The sequence below is a fragment of the Meleagris gallopavo genome, chromosome 2 (genome assembly GCF_000146605.3).
Source record: "Meleagris gallopavo isolate NT-WF06-2002-E0010 breed Aviagen turkey brand Nicholas breeding stock chromosome 2, Turkey_5.1, whole genome shotgun sequence".
NCBI classification, from domain to species: Eukaryota; Metazoa; Chordata; class Aves; order Galliformes; family Phasianidae; genus Meleagris; species Meleagris gallopavo.
Genome location: NC_015012.2, coordinates 52,558,779 through 52,578,016, shown reverse-complemented (window position 1 = coordinate 52,578,016; position 19,238 = coordinate 52,558,779). Strand labels below are relative to the sequence as shown.

Below are 19,238 nucleotides of genomic sequence, written 5' to 3'. Positions count from 1 at the left end.
AGTGCCTGGGGCTGCTGCCTAGAATATTTTACAAGCACTCAGGGCATTTTTCTAAACTGCATTTTTCATTTTAGTTAACAAAACAATTAAGTATAGAAAGCACTGTGCAAGAACTAAGTGACATAAGAGAGAGGAAAAAAAAAAAAAGGAAGAGGGACAAGATAAGATAATGAGGCTAAACCGTTAAAAGTTTAAGAAAGAGAGCAGCATTTTGCAAACTGTACTGAGTAGGTAAATAAATCAACTTGTAATGTATCATACTTCAAAGACATGTAAATGTAGATCTGTCATTTTTGCCCTATCACTTCACAGACAACGAATGATCCTTCTAAAATTCCTCTATTGTTCTGGCTGCTAGCTTTTTCAACCAAGTCTTCCAACTTTTTATTTTTGTGAGCTGAGTTGAAACTATTTTCCTTTTGATGTTAATTAAAATTCCTTTCCTGCATGTGGGAACAAGGCTGCTCTGGGGAAGTATTAAAGTCCTTACTTGGTTTGTGTCTGTAACCTAAGCATGAATGAACTAAATCCACCCTCCTCTTCCTTTCCTCAGGCTCTTTGGCAAGTAAAATTCGTCGTAGGGATACTCTTGCTATCAAACTTGGCAACAGACCATCTAAGAAAGAATTAGAAGACAAAAACATCCTGCAGCGTACATCTGAAGAGGAGAGGCAGGAAATCAGACATCAGATTGGAACGAAGCTTGTGAGGTATCAGTTGCAGAGTAAATGTGGCTTTAGCGAGTTGGACTACATGACCATTAAGGGTCCCTTCCAACTCAGAAGGGTCTGTGATTAGCAGGGACTTGAGCTACATATCCCCTTCTCAGTCAGTTTCGTACACACGGTGTGTGCCTGTGCATGTTCCTGCTTTCTGTCCCTTCCCTGTTCTCTAAAACGTTTACTTGCGTACTGATTCCAACAAAAGAAATTAACATAGACTGACTTTGTAGATTACTAGGGTAGATTACTTCATCTCTGAGGAGTATCTTTCTCATAGTTTAAATTCCTACAGCACTTAAGATAATTGCATGAAAAAAAGAAGAAAAAAATCACCTGTATTTACAAACTTAAGAAAAATCCTCTGAAGTGTTAATTCTGTTTTTTATATTTCTCTGAGAAGAGAATACAATATGTCTACGCTTTCCCAGGCCTGTTCTTGTTTCTCTTGCACTCAAAAATGTTATCCAGAGAGAGTTGGAGGATGTCCTGTGTTTGTTAGAGATTTCCAGATATTGGGCAGTGCAGCCAGTGCTCCTCCAGTACAGAAGCACAGCAGCCTGGCCCCAGAACATAGCACATGGCTGAAGTGCTCTGTGAACTGGATGACTAACTAATTTATTTCATTTCATAGTTATAAGAGGGATACATCTCCGTAGGGCCTGAGGGACATTTTTCTTCTGCTAATAAAGAAGCCTGGTTGTTATCACTGCTTTCCTAACCAGATTCCAGCTTTGTTAATCACATCCCACTTATCTGTATTTCCCGTGGGGCTGATGCTGAACAAGCTGCTCTTTGATTTCTACCCTGAACTCTCTTGTCTGGCATTGTCAGTTCTGCCCAGCTGGCACCTTTACCATGTAGCTATATTCAGTGACAGGCGATAACAGGCATGAAAAGCTTATGGTGTGCAGTGCAATACTAGGGTTGCGCTCAGGTCTGAGATTATGATCAAGATTATGGCATCCCATTTTAAAATTCCTAGTGTTGTGGTCAGCATCTGGCAGCAGAGATATGGTGGAAAGGTGGCAGAAAGCAGCAGAAGCCCTGTTCCCACAGTGCTGCCAGTGTTGGGTCAGGAACCTCCCTCCTGCAGTGTGGAGTTTCTGTTTGATGATGATGAGCATCCCCCAGGTCTTCCCTTTTGTACGCAGGTCTTGTGAATGTGCTAAGGGTTCTTTGAATTAGATGGTTTTTTGGAGCCGTAGATGATCTGTAGTGAACTGTGTGGCGTTTGTGGAGCAGAGGCCAAAAGAACTTTCGAATTCTAAGACATCTGCAGCATGCAATTTTTGTGCTGAAAAACAGAATAGCCTTTGCATTCAAAATACCTAAGAACAATCTTATGACTGCACAACTTATCATAATTAGAATGCCTAGGGACTAAAGAAGTGTATGTATTCTTTCATAAAATTACAGCTGTAAATGAGAAATTTAAATTTGATGGTGCGATTTCTGCAGTACTGTGCAAGTGTCACTTCTATATTCAAGTGGTGAGAATATAAATGTTAAATGCCTACTCAGTGTGGAAGTTACATGCACTAGTATTATAACTGTGAATGGAAATTGCCTGTTGTTGAATACCTCCACATAGCTTTATGACAATGGCTGTATAAGAAGGACATAAGCAGCATTTTAAATTGTAACTTGTGATTTGGATTCTAAATGAGCCATTTATTTTGCTCTTACAGGAGACTTAGCCAGAGGCCTACAACTGAAGAGCTAGAGCAGAGAAATATCCTGAAGCGTAAGTATTTTATTCAGCTTTAAGTTAGTATTTACTTAGAAAGTGAGAACAGCATATGTTGGATTCATATGATGTTTGTTACTCTCATGTTAGATCCATAACTGGAAAAAATTGATGTTCTTGAAAATAATATGTCAACACTAGACTTGTATACTAACCTGGAATGGTAGCTGTGAAAATTGCATACATTCAAGATGCCGAGTTTTGCTTGTCACCAACCCACTTCTTGAAGCTGGTCCCAAAGCTCGGGAATGAATTAGATACCCCTTATAAGTAGTTATAGGCTGGTTAAACTTCCACCTAGTGTTTCTGAGAAGGGAGAGGGAATATCAGTAGGAGCTGGATGTTGGATAAAAGGGCAGAATTTGAAAAGTGGACAGAATTTATGGCCTGATCGCTGTCACCTGGTCAGGCCTACAAATCAAGGAGGAGTAATAATTATTGGCTTTTAGGCAACTGTTTGTGCTAATAAAATTCTGTTGCTTCTGTGGAAGCTCTGTAAAGTAAGAGTGTCATGTCCTGCTGAAAAGCAGAAGCTACTGTTTATGCACTATGGTGCACAGAAGAGGGCTTAAGGGACTCCAGTCCAATACATAACGTGAATGGATTTTCTAAGAGCGTAATTTCTTAACCTGTAGATCACACAGTCATAATAAAGATAAATTGTGAAATACAAAGGTATTTTAGGTAAAAAACAGCTCATGCTGAACTATGTGAGAAAAGTAATTCAAAAACATCTTCAGTGGTCCAGGATACGGCCACTGAGCTGGGAACACCAGCTTCTCTGTCCAGCTGATCCATAGATGACTGAACTACCAGCGTAGTGTACCTTAGTGTATTTAACATCACTTTTACCATTACTTATTCTGAGCACTGATTTTGCAATAAGAATCTCAAGACTAGAAAGTAGTTAATAGATTTCTATTCCTGTTTCAGCTTATTTATTGATGTTTTTGGTAGAGTGCAGCGCTTTGCACTCCATGCCTCTTTGCTGTTCTTTTCCTCAGTAGCATGGTATCATTCCCTCTTGTCTTTCCTAAAAGGGACAAGGGAGAGCAAAAAGAAATGCTGGAGCCTAAGCCAGCATCTAATTCTATGAATGCAGACTTATAAATGACAAAAAAAAAAAAAAAAAAAGCTGAGACACTTAATCTGCTTTTTGCTTGTCGCAGAAATATAAAATATTTCAAGTTAATCTTTAAAAAGCAAAGCAAAATACAAGAAAAACCAGTGTTTGTGATGGCACTCTGGCCAGAGCCCTTTTAGACTGCAAGTTCTTTTTCAGCTCTAAAACTTTCATATTAAACTTTCATACTATTTATTAAAATGGTTACATTCCCTTACAGAGGATCATTCAAAAATGTTTACATGTCTTAGATGCCTTTGTTGTTGTAAGTAACTTTTGTGAGTAAGTGGGGGTTTCTTTCATAAAGCTTCCTTCCTCCTATTTTTAAGCAATGAGTGGGGAGAAGGGGTTATATTATTGCTCATATGTAAACTGCAGCTAAAGGAAACCATTGTTTTGAGTGGTATTTATCAGAATTAGAGATTATATTAAGTGGCAAAGATCCAAGTGTTTATTTCAGGCTTAAGTTCAAGCCAAATCCTTCAAGAGTTTCAGGAAAAGTCCTTATTTTTTCTTTTTTTGTATTTCCAGTTAAAGTGAAGAAATCAATGTTGCAAGTTCTGTTTTGATAATATTACCATATAAACCAGTTCCTAAAAATTTTGTGGATATAATGGCAAGACATTGCAGGCTGATTTCTGTAAAAACAATTTGGATAAAACTATCCAGGCTTCTGAGTCTTCCCATACTAAAACAAAGTTATGATAACTCAAGAGTCCACTTGAAGGAATAGATAAAGTCCTGTATTTTTAATACAGACATTTCTGAGCTAGTAGTATTTATAGTATTGTGGCAAAGAAGCTTTTTATTCTTCCAGAAGTTTTGGATTAAGATAATGGTATTTTTTCCTGTATCTATAAAGGACAATGAAGTTTTTGTTCTGTGCACCTGCACACTTGCCAGTGCTGGCTTTGTAAAAAGCAGGGTTTAGCCCTTCGTGCTGGTTAGGGGATATTAATGATTATCTTTGCTTTTAAAACCAGGAAAGAGTAGCTGCTTCTTGCATTCTGCAGCATTTCAAGAGGCAAGAACTTTGTTTGTCTTTTCTTTCTCTTTCCTTAGCGAGCCCACAGAAAAGTCTAAACATAGCTAATCCCCACAGGGACACAGTGGAAAGTTTGGTTTCACGCTCCTGGAGTGCTTTCTGGTCAAGACCAGGACAGTCCTCAGGCAGAGCAATTCCTCTCTTCTCTTCCCCCCCACTCTGCTATGAAGCAAATGTCCCGCAGAAGAGAAAGGTGGCTGGATTTAATATGGCAGAGGTTGCAGAAGCAATAATGTACAGATTCTCTTCTAAGTTTATCATTGGGTTTTTTAACTCGGAGACCACTATACTAAATAAAATGGTTTCACTGTGGAATCAAATCCCCATTTGACTTGTGTGCCTATGCATCTCCTAAGAGCTGCAGGCAGGGAAGGAGGGAAACCCCAGCTTGCTGAGACCTGATCAGAGATTACTGCAAGAGAAAGGCGATTGCTCAGCTGGTGCTTTGCCAGTTCAGCAGCAGGACATTTGAGGGGACTTGCAGCTGGGAATGCTGTGTTTATGCTTTCTTTCTCCACTTCATATAGATCAGATCTGCTGTTAAAACTGACTGAAACCAGTCAGAAGGGTGCTTCTGTGCGTCACTGTGTTCCTGTTTGGATGAATGAGTCAATTCATACCTGCAGCTATCACTTGGTGTCTGGGTGGGATTTTCTGCAATACCTGAAAGACCATGAGCCCCATTATTATTAGCGCATTCATAGAATCTCAGAATGGCTTGGGTTGGAAGGGACTTTAAAAACCATCCAGTTCTAACCCACCTTGCTATGGGCAAGGCTGCCACTCACCAGCTCAGGCTGCCCAGGGCCCAATTCAACCTAGCTTAAATGCCTCCAGGGATGGAGCATCCACAACTTCTCTGGGCAGTTTGTTCCAGTGCCTCACCACCTTCTGGATAAATAATGTCTTCCTAATATCTAATCTAAATTTCCCCTCCTTTAGTTTATAGCCATACTCCATCGTCCTGTCACTATCAGACTGTGTAAAAAGTCAATCTCTCTCCTGTTTATAAGCTTCCTTCAAGTAGTGGCAGGCCACAGTGAGGTGTCCCCAGAGCCTTATATTCTCCAGACTGAACAATCCCAGCTTCCTCACCTTTCTCGATAAGAAAGGTGCTCTAGCCCTCTGATCATCTTTGTGGCCCTCGTCTTGACTTGCCCTAACAGCTCCAGATCCTTCTTGTGCTGCACTAGATGCAGTACTGCAAGTGGGGGCTCACAAGGGCAGAGCAGGGAGGGACAATAACCTCCCTCTTCTTGCTGCCACGACTTTTCTGATGCTGTCCAGGATACAGTTGGCCTTCTGGGCTGCAAGAGGAGCTGTCTGTCCACCATGACACCTAAGTCCTTTTCCAGAGGATTACTCTCAGTGAATTCCTCTCCCAGTCTATACTCATATTTTGGTGCAATGCATCTTCTTCTATCATTACAGCAAAACTTCTACTTTAAAAGATTAAATCACATTTTAAGTGTTAGTAAGAATTTGTATCAAGGCAGTGTTTCTGCAGCACTGTTACACTCAGCAGTCTGGAGAGGTGCAATTCCAGGTATTGCAGGAATGAGGGGGAGTTGTCAGTGCCATAAATGAGGGGCTGGAGAAACAATGGATTCAAAATGCTAACAAACAGCAGCCACCAGATTTCAGTCCTTTTTCTTTAGCTCTTGAGTTTTCTTTCTAGAAGAAAAAACTTGAATGTGTAACTGTGTATATGTGTATCCAGTGATTCACATATGCAGTTGCATTTTCTGTATAAGAGGTAGGACTCATGAAAGGACAAAAAATTTATATGTCAAGCAAATCACAGCTGAATGGAACCCTTAAATCATAATTTGTGTTTAATTACCTCAGTTATCGTGTCTATTGGTAGCAAAGACATTATGTTTAAACAAAAGTCTCCAAATAACAGTATGTTATGTCTGCATTCTTTAGTTTTTGTCAGTTTACAGTTCCTCAGTGGAAACGGGCCATCCATTTATTTGTAGTTTAAGAGAAAAGCTATAGATAAACCACAAACTATTTTTGCATTTTAATGTTTTAATAAAATCACCATCAACAACAGACCCAGGCTAATCTTGGCCACAGGCCTGTATGACTGCATCTTGCTGATGGAAATCTAGGGTTGGGATCTTCTCCTAAAGCAGTTCTTAGATTGGCATTGCCTTTTATTTACTGTCTTCACTTTCTTCTTTTTGCCTTTTTATCATTTTTCCCTCTTCCCCGTTCCCTTGTTTCTTCTTACATGAGCACCTTCAAGTCAGCAAAGAACACGTGCAAGTACCACAAGGTGACCTGTCGTGGTGTTACCCCCAGAATACCTGCCACAACATGGAAACCTCTTTGCAGCCAGGTTGCCTATACTGATACAGCAGATTGGCCGTAGCTGAGCCACACTGGGATTTAAAAGTGCCTTTTTGTCTATACTGGTTGGCTGTGTCCACGATGGTCAAATGAAGTTTAAATTTGTAGTTAACTTGGAATCACAACTTGGAATCCACAACCTCTAACTTTGAATAAACCAGAATCAGAATGCTGCAAATATTTCCAGGTGGTGTATTTCAGCCACAACAAAGTTCAGCTTGCTTGTAATCACGACGTGGACCAATAATACAAATAATGTTCTTCAGAACATGCATCAATTTAAAAAAATGCTGAGTCCATCTGAATATGCCCTTATTAATATTCTTGTCACTGGCACTTAAGAAACCAGATTTGGTTAGTTCAGAAATGTATTAATAATTCGTTTCATTTTCATGCCCAAATGCTTTCAGAAAATGCACATGTAATTTTATTCTGTTCTCATTCAAGTAATTGAAACATTAGACTGCTTTTTCAGGGTACTTCTTGCCTGCTGTTATGCAGAAAGGAAATATCAGAATCCTCCTCTTTGTTATGTTCTTGATCCATCATGGTGACTCAATCTACAGAATTGCAGGGAAATTAGGCTATTATAAAGAAATGAGAGCACACACAATCAAAAACAGAACGTGTGCAGGATCATCATAAAATATGAGGAAATGCAAGCCAAAACTTGAAGTCCCGAAGCTTTCAACCAAGGGAAATAAGCATGTGCTGATATAATGCTTAAATATTCACTGCTTTTTATCTCTTTTAAAAACAGAGAAGAATGAAGAAGAGGAACAGGAAGCCAAAAGGGAAATAAAACGTAGACTCAGTAGAAAGGTAATGACGTAAGTTTTTGTATTGTGCTTTTGTGTACATAGGATCATTTTTTCGTAAGACTTGAATAATCAGTGGACATACATTACTACAAATAGTCATGCCTCCAGATTTGAAATCTGTTTAAAGAGCAATACAAGCCAATATCCTTTTAGGAGGAGACGCCATTCATTCCAATTTCCCATATCTTGGGAAAGCATACAGTCTGGCCATGCTTAATATTTGTCTATGTAATCAAGGGAAAGAAGTTACCTGGGGGTTTCCTCTGCAAGCATGACCACTGCTGTCCGATATGTTCAGGAGCTCCCTAGGGCAGCAGAGAGGGCAGCAGAGAGGGCAACAAAGCTGTGTGGGCCCATCCTTTCACCCTTCTGGCTGCATCAAGCAGTCGTGGCTGCTCCAGGTGGGATTCTGCTCATTGTCCCTGCAAAATAAAATCAAGTAAAGCAAAATAAAATAATAAAGTAGTGGATGTGCTGTTCTAGTTCTGTGAGCTCATTCTGGAAGAGAATGGGGAAAGTTTCTGTACATCTCCCTCATCTGCCCTTCTCTTCAGTAATACACTTGGTGGTATTTCGTTTCCTGAATGTGATTGTCCTTAGTTAAAGTGAATGTTTATTGAGATGACTGGAACAATGTGCCTGGGCATCATAATGACTAAAACAGAACATCTGACCCCCAGATGTTAAAAAAATGTATGTTTTTTAGCTAGGCAGGTTCCTCCATAAACTGTTTATTTTCTGTATTATAGCTGAACACACAGACTGTCTAATTGTTGATGCAGAAGGACCTCTCATGTAGTGGGGTGAACAGTTGCAAAGTCACAATTAATATTCCGGGGATAACTGTCAGGATTCTTTGTGACCCACCTGACGAAGACTATTTTTATAATTGAAGAAATTAGGTTGTGCCGCTCCTCCACTCCCATGCAGTGCTCCCAGGGTAACATCTTTTTTTAGACACCTGAAAGTGACCCTATTTAGAAACACCATTAAACTCCTCTAGAGACGACATCCTACTCTCGGCTTTTCTTTTATTTTGTCTTATTAAACATGCTATTTTCTGCCTCCCTCGTACAGCTCAGCCTGAGGCCTACTGTGGCTGAACTTCAAGCAAGACGAATCCTACGGTTTAATGAGTACGTGGAGGTTACGGATTCTCCAGATTATGACCGTCGTGCTGACAAGCCATGGGCCAGGTTAACTCCTGCAGACAAGGCAAGGGGCAAATGTAGATTATAAGAAAATGATTACATCTTTCCTTTTGGTTGGATCCTCTGATCTGCAATTTCTTGGTGCCAGCATCATGAATCACAGCTGGAGGCAGTGATATTGTCGTGTTGCTGTGCATTTAGTGCTTGCAGCTAAGAAAACTCACTCAGGTGCCTATTAAGAGTGCATTTGCTAGCGCTGTTACAGCAGCTCAGGCCAAAATTCTTTGCACTTTTAAATCCTTGCTAAGCCAGGGACACAATGTTGGCAAAAAGACATGATCTTTGGAGTTCAGGCAAGGTCTCTGCAGGCAGAATCCTGCATTAGGATCACTTTTGCAGTTCATTCAAGTGAAAAAACTAGAAGCTATTCCTCCTTCCTAAGGACTCCTGGTCAGAGCTATCATTCTTGGAGTTAAATTTATGTGTGCAGCAGTCCTTCTTGGGAAGTTTGCCCCAGACATACAGCAGTGAATAATTTCTCTGCATAAGTACAAAGAATAAGATAAATTATTTTGTGATTCTATTTTAAAAGACAAATCAAACTCTTCAGTTTTCTTCCTGCATCACTTTATAAGAGGAAAACAGCAGGATTTACATATCAAAAAGTTCTGGTTCTTTTAGCACTGGATTTGAACCAACTTTCATGGAAATCCTGACTTGTGCTTGGCATGAAAAGTGATTTGTACAAGAATCCATTGTTTTCTAGCTGAGGACTATGAAGCACTGAGTTGATTTCAGCTCGTATTTTAGTATTTATGTCAGTTCATCTGACAATCAAGGAGTGAATCTCACGTCATCAAGGTGGAGACACTGAAAGTGTTCCCAGACATGTTTCTATATGTTGACTCTGGGAGGGGCTGAGCCCTCTCTAGTCCTCAAGTAGTCTGTGGGAGAATAGAGCACCCAGCATCTCCATTTTCACTGAAGCCCATCTTCCCAGAAAACCTGGGTAAGCTTCCTAGAACAAGCAGTGAGTTTCCTATCTAATTTAGGAAGCTTTTTTTAATCTCAGCTCATTTTGTAATGAACAGATGTGGAAGGTTGCTCTTGTGATCCTCATTGGCCTCAGCAGAAAGGCAAAGGCCCTGGGTCTGGAAACTCTCTGCCCTTTTCTCCCAAGGAAGTAATTTTTCTAATTCCAGTGGGACCAGAAGATAGTACTGTAAAAATATTATGGAGCTGTAGCTCTGTTGTCTTTGCTACTGATTTGGTGCTCAGAAATTACTCTCTCTTTCCTTATTGCAGCAATCTCGTACAAGCATACTGCTGTGGCTAACTGGAACCATACCCTGTTTAAAATGAAGTTTTTCATTTACGAGACCTCAGTCTGGTGATGCTGTAATTTTGTCATGTTGTATGTCTGTTCTTCATTGAAAGGCATGCATGCCAGATGAGATTTCTTTAGGGATTAATGAAATGACAGTGCTTTTTGCTTAAAATAGAGAAAAGAGAAAGCAAGAATAAACTGACATTTTATTTAGCAGTGAATGTGGGAAATAACTTGTCACAGAAACAAAAGCCTTTCTAGTATCAAAGAATCATAAAATTTGGAAAAGACCTCTAAGATCATTGAGTCCAGCTGTTGACTCATCCCTACCATGCCCACTAACCATGTCACTCAATGCCAGATCTACATGTCTCTTGAGTACCTCCAGGGACAGTGACTCCACTACATCCACTGGTAGCATGTTCCAATGCATCAAAAACCTCTCTGTGAAGAACTTTCTCCAAATATCCAGCCTGAACCTCCCCTGGCACAACTTAAGGCCATTACCTCTCATCCTATCCCTAGTTACAAGGGAGAACCCCCACCTCACCACATCCTCCATTCAGGCAGTTGTAGAGAACGATAAGGTCTCTCCTGGGCCTCCTCTTCTGCAGACTAAGCAATCTCGGTTGTCTCAGCCACTCATCACAAGACTGACAGCAGGGCGATAGTACTTGAGGTGTGCGGTCTCCCCGGTGCTGAGTACAATGGGACAGTCACCTCCCTCGTCCTGACCGCGCTACAAGACAAGATGCCATTGGTCTTCTTGGCCACCTGGGCACATTGCTAACTCATGCATAACTGGTTATCAGCCAGCAACTCCAGATCCTTTTCTCCCACACAGCTTTCCAGACACTCTGCCCCACGCCTGTAGCATTGCATTACTGTAACTTACCCAGATCCTTCTGTAGGATCTTCCTACCCTCAGACAGATCCACACTTCCTCCCATCTTGGTGTCACCTGCAAACTTATTGAGGGTGCACTCAGTCCTCATCCAGATCATCAATAAAGGTAATAAACAGGGCCAGCCCCAATACTGACCCATGGCAACACCACCTATGACCACTCACCAGCTGGATTTAACTCCATTCAACACCACACTTTGGCCTGGACCCCCAGCTGGTTTTTTTTACCCAGTGAAGAGTGTAGCTGTGCAAACCATGGACTTCTGCAGGATTGTGCTGTGGGAGACAGAGCCAGAGGCCTTACTAAAGTCTAGGTAGATCCACAGCCTTTTCCTCATCCAATAGGCAGGTCTCCTGGTCACCAAAGGAGATCAGGTTGCTTAAACAGGAGCTGCCTTTCATGAAGACATACTGGCTAGGTCTGATCCCTTGGTGTTGTTCCCCAAATGTAATGTATACATTAGAATTTTTCAGAAATAATATGTATTACCTGATGAAGTAAATTGCTTATTGTTCTTTTAACATAAGCAGCAAGGATTGACATTTGTGAAGTGCACTGAATTTATGTTGTTCTTTAGTATCTTCCAACTAAAAGCATGAAATGTCCAAATATTTTGTGCAATTTTATGTAGAATTAAGCAAACCAAGTGACTAATTCGCTCTTAAAAAGTGCTATTCATCTTGCATCCTTGAAGTTCTGTCTTCAGGGAGAGATGCAAGGATCCTGCCGTTTGTACAATTACTGTGCAGGGAGCATCACTCATCAGCTCCTCTGGGGCTGTGCACGGAGATACAGCTCCCTTGCAGATGCATACTCAGCAGGTGACTGTTGACGGGACAGAGTCCTTTATCCTTTTAATGAGTGTAACAAGTGTCACATTGCACTGGGGATTGGCTTGCCTGCTGCAGTATATATTATCTTTCTTTATTTGTTGTTATTTGATGTTTTGATCTTCCTTCTAGTGTGTTACTGCTACAGATAGTTGTAAGTGAAAAGAAGTCGTTCATAGTTATGATCAGAAATGTGTGAGAACTTTGAACCTGCAAGAGCAGGGCCAGATTCCTGGCTCCTTTTGTTCATGTTTCTTATGGTTGCATATATCATTGTTGTTTGTTAGGCGGCAATACGGAAAGAACTGAATGAATTTAAAAGCACAGAAATGGAAGTACATGAGGAAAGTCGACAGTTTACCAGGTAGGTGAATCCGTCTTTTTGTGTAAGTCAGAGAGAGGACTATGACAGCTGCCCTCTGCCTTTCTGCAGGTCCTCTGCAAGTGTCTCATGACTAAACAGACTCCTGTCTTTGGTTTCCTTGAATCCCACCAGAATCCTCTTGCTGATTCTGGGGGGTTGCTGATGCATCCCTGATGCTGACAGGGCAGTGAAAGTGACTGCAGTCAATCAGTTACTAAGTGGAGAAAGATTGCTTGGGAAATCTAAACAGTAATCCTTTGAAAGGACTAAACATTCCTCTCAGGTGAATTTAACAGTCCTCCAGCACACAAAAACACGGTTGTCCTCCAGCAGTACTCCCTTGCTTTTGGAAGCATGCACTTTTGTAAATGTGTTTGGTTAGTGATGATATGTTGAACTTTAGAAAAGTCTCCATCAATATTATGGGCAGTCACCTAAATTCGTGATAGCATTTTCTGGGGAATGAGACAGAATCTAATATTCCTTGTTTGCTACTTGTAATATTTTAATCCAGACTTGTTTTATTCTCTGTATTGGATAACACGAAGATTTTGTTTGAAACACTTGCTTAAAGAACTCTGAAGTGTCCAGTTTTTAGTAGGACTTCAAATTTGGCAGATTTATTCCTAGGAGGGGAGGGGAGGCTTCTGCCATCCCCATGGCATCTGTTCGTATCTCTTGAAATTCTGAAGGCTGAAAACTGCCACCAGAAGCAGAGCTTGCTGTTAGGACAATGCAATAACACATGCATAGTGTTACTGTCTTCACTTTCACACAGAATTGTCAGATACAGACAATTGCCCCGCTATTTCAATCAAATTTAAGATCCTAACAGGTGAGTGTGAGTCCTATAATGTCACAATAAAGATTCAAATCACGTTCTGACAATTAGAAAATGTCCTTTTCAGATACTGTTCTCTACCTTTTCATTTGGCTTCTGGTGTGATTTTCTCTTCAATTTTCTCTTCAATTAGTATAACTTATTCAGAACTATAAAAATAACATATTTTAAATGGGCATCACAGTGGAGAGAAGGAAAATGTTCAGGAATTGAAATCTGGGTGAAAGAGATGGAGTGCCACCCCTTGCTTAAGTTTTATTTTCCAAGTTGCACTGCATTATAGAAGCGTAAGTACAAATATGCATGAGTCATACAAAAAGAATGAGGTATTTTTTCACTGGAATTGAAAACAGTTGAGACTGATTATAGTTGGATTCTTGAAAGCTGAAGAAAATATTCAGTGGAGTGACAAACCAATTAAAAATTGAAACCTTTTTTTGAGATGGTTCTTGGAAAATAGAGTCAAAAATAGGCATGGCCAAATGATGGCAAATACAGTTAGAGATACTACAGAGTCCTGGAGGAATTTGATCTCAAAGGATATATGATTCTCTCTGCACTCTTTATTTTCACTGAATGTGTTGTGGAGCCACTGCATAGAACTCTAAAAAGAGCAACACTAGAAAATGCCTATTTAGGTAACTAAATTAATGCAGATGTTTTAAGTCAGTTGCATTTTTTGAGCAGAAAGAGATTCAGTTTCCTCCTGGATCTTTCATTTAAAATTATGTAGTTGGCCATTACGTTTGGATTGATACAGCAACAACGTGATTTGTTTCATGAAGGCCATAGACAAAAGTCATTGTCAGAGAAGGCGTTAACTCTTCTAAACAGTTTTTGTTTGAAGGATGATCACTGAGATAGTACAAACTTGCACCGGTGGTTGGTTAACAAAGATTTATTTGTGAAGCTTGTGAAGTGAATGAGACAACAAAGAAGCCACTTAAGAAACAAAAAAATTCTTACAACATACAATCAGTTATATTATTTCACATTATAAAAAGTTCTGTTATTATAGTCAGTATTTACAGTATCTTTGAATTATTCAAATCTCATGTTAAACTTGGGAAAGAAAAGCCACTGTTTTTCATTGCTCATTATTTACTGCACAATAACTGTCAGTTGAATGGTTCTTCTACTACCTATTTAGATTGATTCCTTCTGTTGTTCTGTAACAGAATCCAAGAAATGGAATTTCTAAAAATAAGAAATAAAAGCTTGGGAAGAGGATATTAGTAGATGTTTATAAAGCCCTTCTAATGGAAATGTTATATATAGTCAATATATATAAACAATATATATATTGCTATTCTTCACAAGTAAAAAAACCTGTCTTTTTTGCAATGCATGGTACCCACTCTTAGCAGATGAGCTGCATACTTGTGAATGTCACCTTTTGTGTACACCTCCAATATTTGAAAACACTTTCCTGTTCTGTGCCATATTACTGAGGCAATGTGGGGCTTCCTTTTGTTTCTGTTCTCTGGGTTTTACACAGTGAGGTGTATTTGGGCCTTTGTTTATCACAGCTGGCAAAGAAAGTTTGTGCAGTGCTATAAAATTTGTTGCTTGCTTTAAAAAAAAATCTTTAAAATTTCTTTTTTTTTTTAAAGCCTCATTTTGCAGAATGTTTGAAAAACAGAAAGTTAATTTTTATGGCTCAGCAAAGCTTTTCTGGTTTACCATCAGCATCTCTCCAAATAGCAGATGCAATATGGCTCAATCTGTGCTGTTAAACAAAGCAGTTTGGAGGCTGTTGTCCATTCCTGAGGCCAGCAGACTTGGCACAGCTTGGATTCCTACTGCTAACTTCTTCCCTACCACCACCAAGTGAGGGTGTCTTGCTGTCCTTGGCTGTGTCCAGTCCTCCTCTTGGCCTATGCTAACCCTGCTGTGCCCAGGCAGTGTCTGGAAGAGCAGTGGTTGGCCCAAACAAAGCTGTGCTAGGGGCCATAGCATAGCAGGTTAATGAAGTGGACAGACACATATTAGTGCCTGAGCCACATCATAGCTGTATGTCAATTGCAGTAATATAATTCTAATTGATTTATCATTTCAGGTTTCATCGTCCATAGTTGTATGACCACATCCCATGTTTTATGTAACAGTTTTCTTTGGGGAAATCATTGTGTCCTGAAGACCCAAGAGTGCACTGGAACTTGACTGAGCGTGAGCGTATCTTGCAGCTTGCCCTGAGGTTAATGGAGGATGTGGCCTCGTCTTTATCAATGAACAAATTAATTGACTAGGAGGAGAAGCCATATGAAGTGTTTATTTTAACAAAGATACATCTCGATGCTAAGACAGAGCATGGTGCTGTGGCCAGCCCACAGAGACAAGCTGATGGTCTTCTTCATCAGAGTTTGACACATCGGGAAGAGCAGAAGACAATCACTTGAGAGCCTATGGCCAGGAACTCCTCAGACCTTATGGCATTGTGACTGGGGGTAACTGAGGAGGGGAGCGTGAGGAGGACTGAGAGCAGGAGGAGGGGGACTTCCCTTGTCAGCCAGAAGTGAATGGTGGGATGGTTGGCACTGTTTAGGGATGCACTTGGCCAGTGGGAAGAATCATTTTTAAAAAAAAAACAACTGTGTGAGCAGCTGTGCATGTAGATTCTAGTGGCTGCAGCCTGTCTGAGAAAGACAGAAAGCCACAAGTCCTCATGTCATCAGTACTTTAGTGAAGAACTGTAATTTTCTCTGGTGCCAGTAAATGCAGATGCCAGAAATTAGTCCTATTATAACTCAGACATCTTTTTTAAAAATCCTGATGAGCATGCTTCAAGAAAATACATTGAACATTCATACAGAACAAGTAATATATTTTTCATTTTTTAATGTTGACATACTCTGGATCCTCAGAAATAGGTAAACAGGATTCAGAGAGCAAACGACACCTGACGCTATGAATGCAACGAAATTATTTGTGTTTAAAAACACTCCTTTCCACCTGTCACTTGCCATTCAAACCAGAGGGATCACTATCGTCCTCACCTGTGGCAGGCAATAGTGGCAGCTTTGACATCGTGTTAGCGTGGATCCAAATTCAGAATTGAAATGGGGCACAAAAGCCCTTACTGGCAGGTTGAAGCAGTGATTGCTAATATGACATTTTACACGTGAGAATCCTTGCGCTGCTTGTAGGAAGGACTCACATATGAATCAGTGTGTCTTCAGTCTGTGGTCTTGTGAAAGTTAATAGAAAATCCTTAGAGCATCTGCAGCCTGTTTTTGTTGAGTGTGGAGAATGCTTATTAGATCCATAAATTTTTATACTATCTTGGAATTGTGTATGTGAAGACTGCTATTCAAATTAAATGGTATGGAGTGTGAAAGGCAATACATGCTTTTTGTAAGTTGGCCCTAAACCTATTAAAAAGCCTGTGGCATTGTTTACACTAAGGAATTCTCTGTCATATATTAGCACTTATTTATCCTTTGAATTATGTACACAACATTTTGGGGGGGAGGAAGGGGTATGGAATTCACATATGCATACATGTAATGCAGTATTACAATATATATGCTATTTATCCTTTCTAACGTGTGTACATACTACAATTTATTTTTGTCTTTTATGTGTCCTGCTTAGTTTTTAATTATGAAGTGTAAGTATTTCTTTTTCAGGCAATAAAAGGTCTGTGTAGATGTGATTCTTACCTCAAAGCCTGCAGTAGATTCTTGTGGAATGTTTTTTTTTTCTAAAATTGAAGATTGTTGATTTAGATGTCAGACTAAAGGCAGGAAGGCAATTTAGTGGCTTAAATTACATCTCCCTCTTTACTGATATTTACAGCAAGATTAGGTTTGCATAAATGAGGTGGATTATTTTAGTAAAGAGCACTTGAAGTAACAGGAGAGTGCTTTCCAACAGCTGCCATCCTATTATCTTAAATGAGTTGACAAACTTTTTTTTTTTCTTAAAGAAAAGAGATTTAAATGTCTGTTAGAATCATTTGTATTTTAGTAAAAATCCAATAGAGTAAGACCCAAAAATATCAACAATCAAATAAGGTAGCCATCTACATGCTTGTAGATGTACAGCAAAGAAAAGAATAAGCGCCTTCCTTTTTTTAATGGAATCAATAAGAGGCATTAAGATTCCATTTGCAGGAAACAGTTCAGCTTCTGCAAGGCCCATCATTTCGTAAATATAGAAATATCACTTTGACATCAAGGAAGCAGTGAAAATGTATTCTTTGGCACTAAATCATACAAAAATGATCAGGCCATTAGAGAGTGAAGGTTTGTCAGCAATTCTGGTAGAATTCTAATTTTTATTTTTAGAATTTGAAGACCAAACTTAAAACCTTATACCAGCACTTAATAAATAGTTCTGCGTAAGGCTTCTTTTTCTGTCGCCAAACTTGGAAATGTGTGTCCAAAATCCTATAAAGGTTTACTCTGTTGACTTTGAAGTATGAAACACAATATTTCACTTCAGAGGAAACAGGTGGAACAATTAACTACACCTCAGTACTGCTTTAATTGTTTTCAAACTGTTGGAAGTATACAAGATACTCAAGGCAGAAATACAACTGGGGTACAGAGTATAATAGCTTTGGCCAAGGTCAGGTCAGACCACATAAACTTTATAGAAGACAGCAGTTCCATTGACATGCCAGGGTATGTAAGGATTACATAAGTGAACTAATACTCATTAGGCTCTTAGGATGAAGAGAACCAAGTGACTCTGCAAGAAGACATTCCTCCAGACCAGGCTGAGAACATGAACGGCAAGAAACATGCTGCCTTCTCATTTAAGAGCTAAGGCACAAAGATGAGAATACAACTTCTGGCTCAGGCTTCCTCAAACTGCATTTTGCTGTAAGGCATGAGGATATGTAAGTGAGGTATCTCTTAGGCTTTCCCTATTCTCCTGGTTTTTGTTAGTCGCTTTGTTTTGCTTTGTTTTAAAGTATTCACTATGAGCCATTGCTGGAGACAGAATACTAGCCTGGGTGGAGATGCTCAGCTGTTCTTTCATTTCTTGTGTAATTTCTTAATACTTCCATGATAAATAATCAGATGCATTCCTTTGCCTGCAGTTCAGTAAGCTACTTAAGCAAATGTATGTAACTGGACAAAAAGAGTTGCCTTTATTGGGACTTATGTAAAAATGTAGTATATCTGGAGAAACAGAACTATAAACTATCCATTGTGTATTGTACTCATGCACAGACTTAGAATTGTATATATTATTTTTATATTCTAAATATCAACTGGCAGGATAGCAACAGCTGTAAAATGTTACCCACGCAATAAAAAAATGAGATTTTGGTATGTCACTGTGAAGCAAGTTTGCTTTACCTTATTACCTGCCTACAGCAGAGTTACTGCTCATCTCCTGGTCCTCTGTACTGATGATTCCAAGCACCTTCAAGTTGCTACAACAGCCTGTTGGACAGTTGTGTACTTAACTCACCATGATGCTGCATGCGTATCACCATGGAAAAAACAGGATAAGCCCTGAGGAACTCCTGAATGAGCAGTCCTGGTGGAAAGAAATTAAAAGGAGATGTAAAAATGGCGAAGAAAATAATAACACTTTCCATACAATACATAGAACAGGCAGCTGACTAAAAGGGATCAAGCTGTAAATTTCTTTCAGGTTGGACAGTTCATTTCAGTATCATCTAGAGCATGTGAGAAACCCTACATGCGTAGCTATGGTCCACAAGGTCAGATGTCAACTCAGATGTCCACATCCACACAGGAGAAAATGAGTGGCCTGAAGTGGTGGTTTCTGAACCGACTCTCTGGGCCATGTTTATCGCATGACAGCGTGTTGCTGTAAGGGTATGGGGGGCAGATGCTTAAGTAAATCCTAATTTATTCTTCACAAAACCAATTGAAATGGTTCTAGAATACCTCTCTGCGTTCAGGCAATGTATGTTAGTCCTTACAGTTTCAAATGAGAAATTCCTCAAAATGTGATGTGTGTAGAATCGAAAACTAAAAAAAAAAAACCTCACAAAAGGAAAAAGAAAAAAAAGCTAA

General features: G+C 39.7%; 1 protein-coding gene across 1 annotated transcript in view; it reads left to right on the top strand.

Moving 5' to 3' along the window:
* PHACTR2 (phosphatase and actin regulator 2) overlaps positions 1 to 18,521 on the top strand; it is a 34,921-nt gene extending 16,400 nt beyond the window's left edge. Inside the window, 6 exon segments of the mRNA XM_010707268.2 lie at positions 554 to 710; positions 2,411 to 2,466; positions 7,756 to 7,817; positions 8,894 to 9,031; positions 12,319 to 12,395; positions 15,296 to 18,521. Of these exon segments, the coding sequence (XP_010705570.2) occupies positions 554 to 710; positions 2,411 to 2,466; positions 7,756 to 7,817; positions 8,894 to 9,031; positions 12,319 to 12,395; positions 15,296 to 15,311 (506 nt within the window). The 3' untranslated portion in view covers positions 15,312 to 18,521.
* The last annotated feature ends 717 nt before the right edge of the window (positions 18,522 to 19,238 follow it).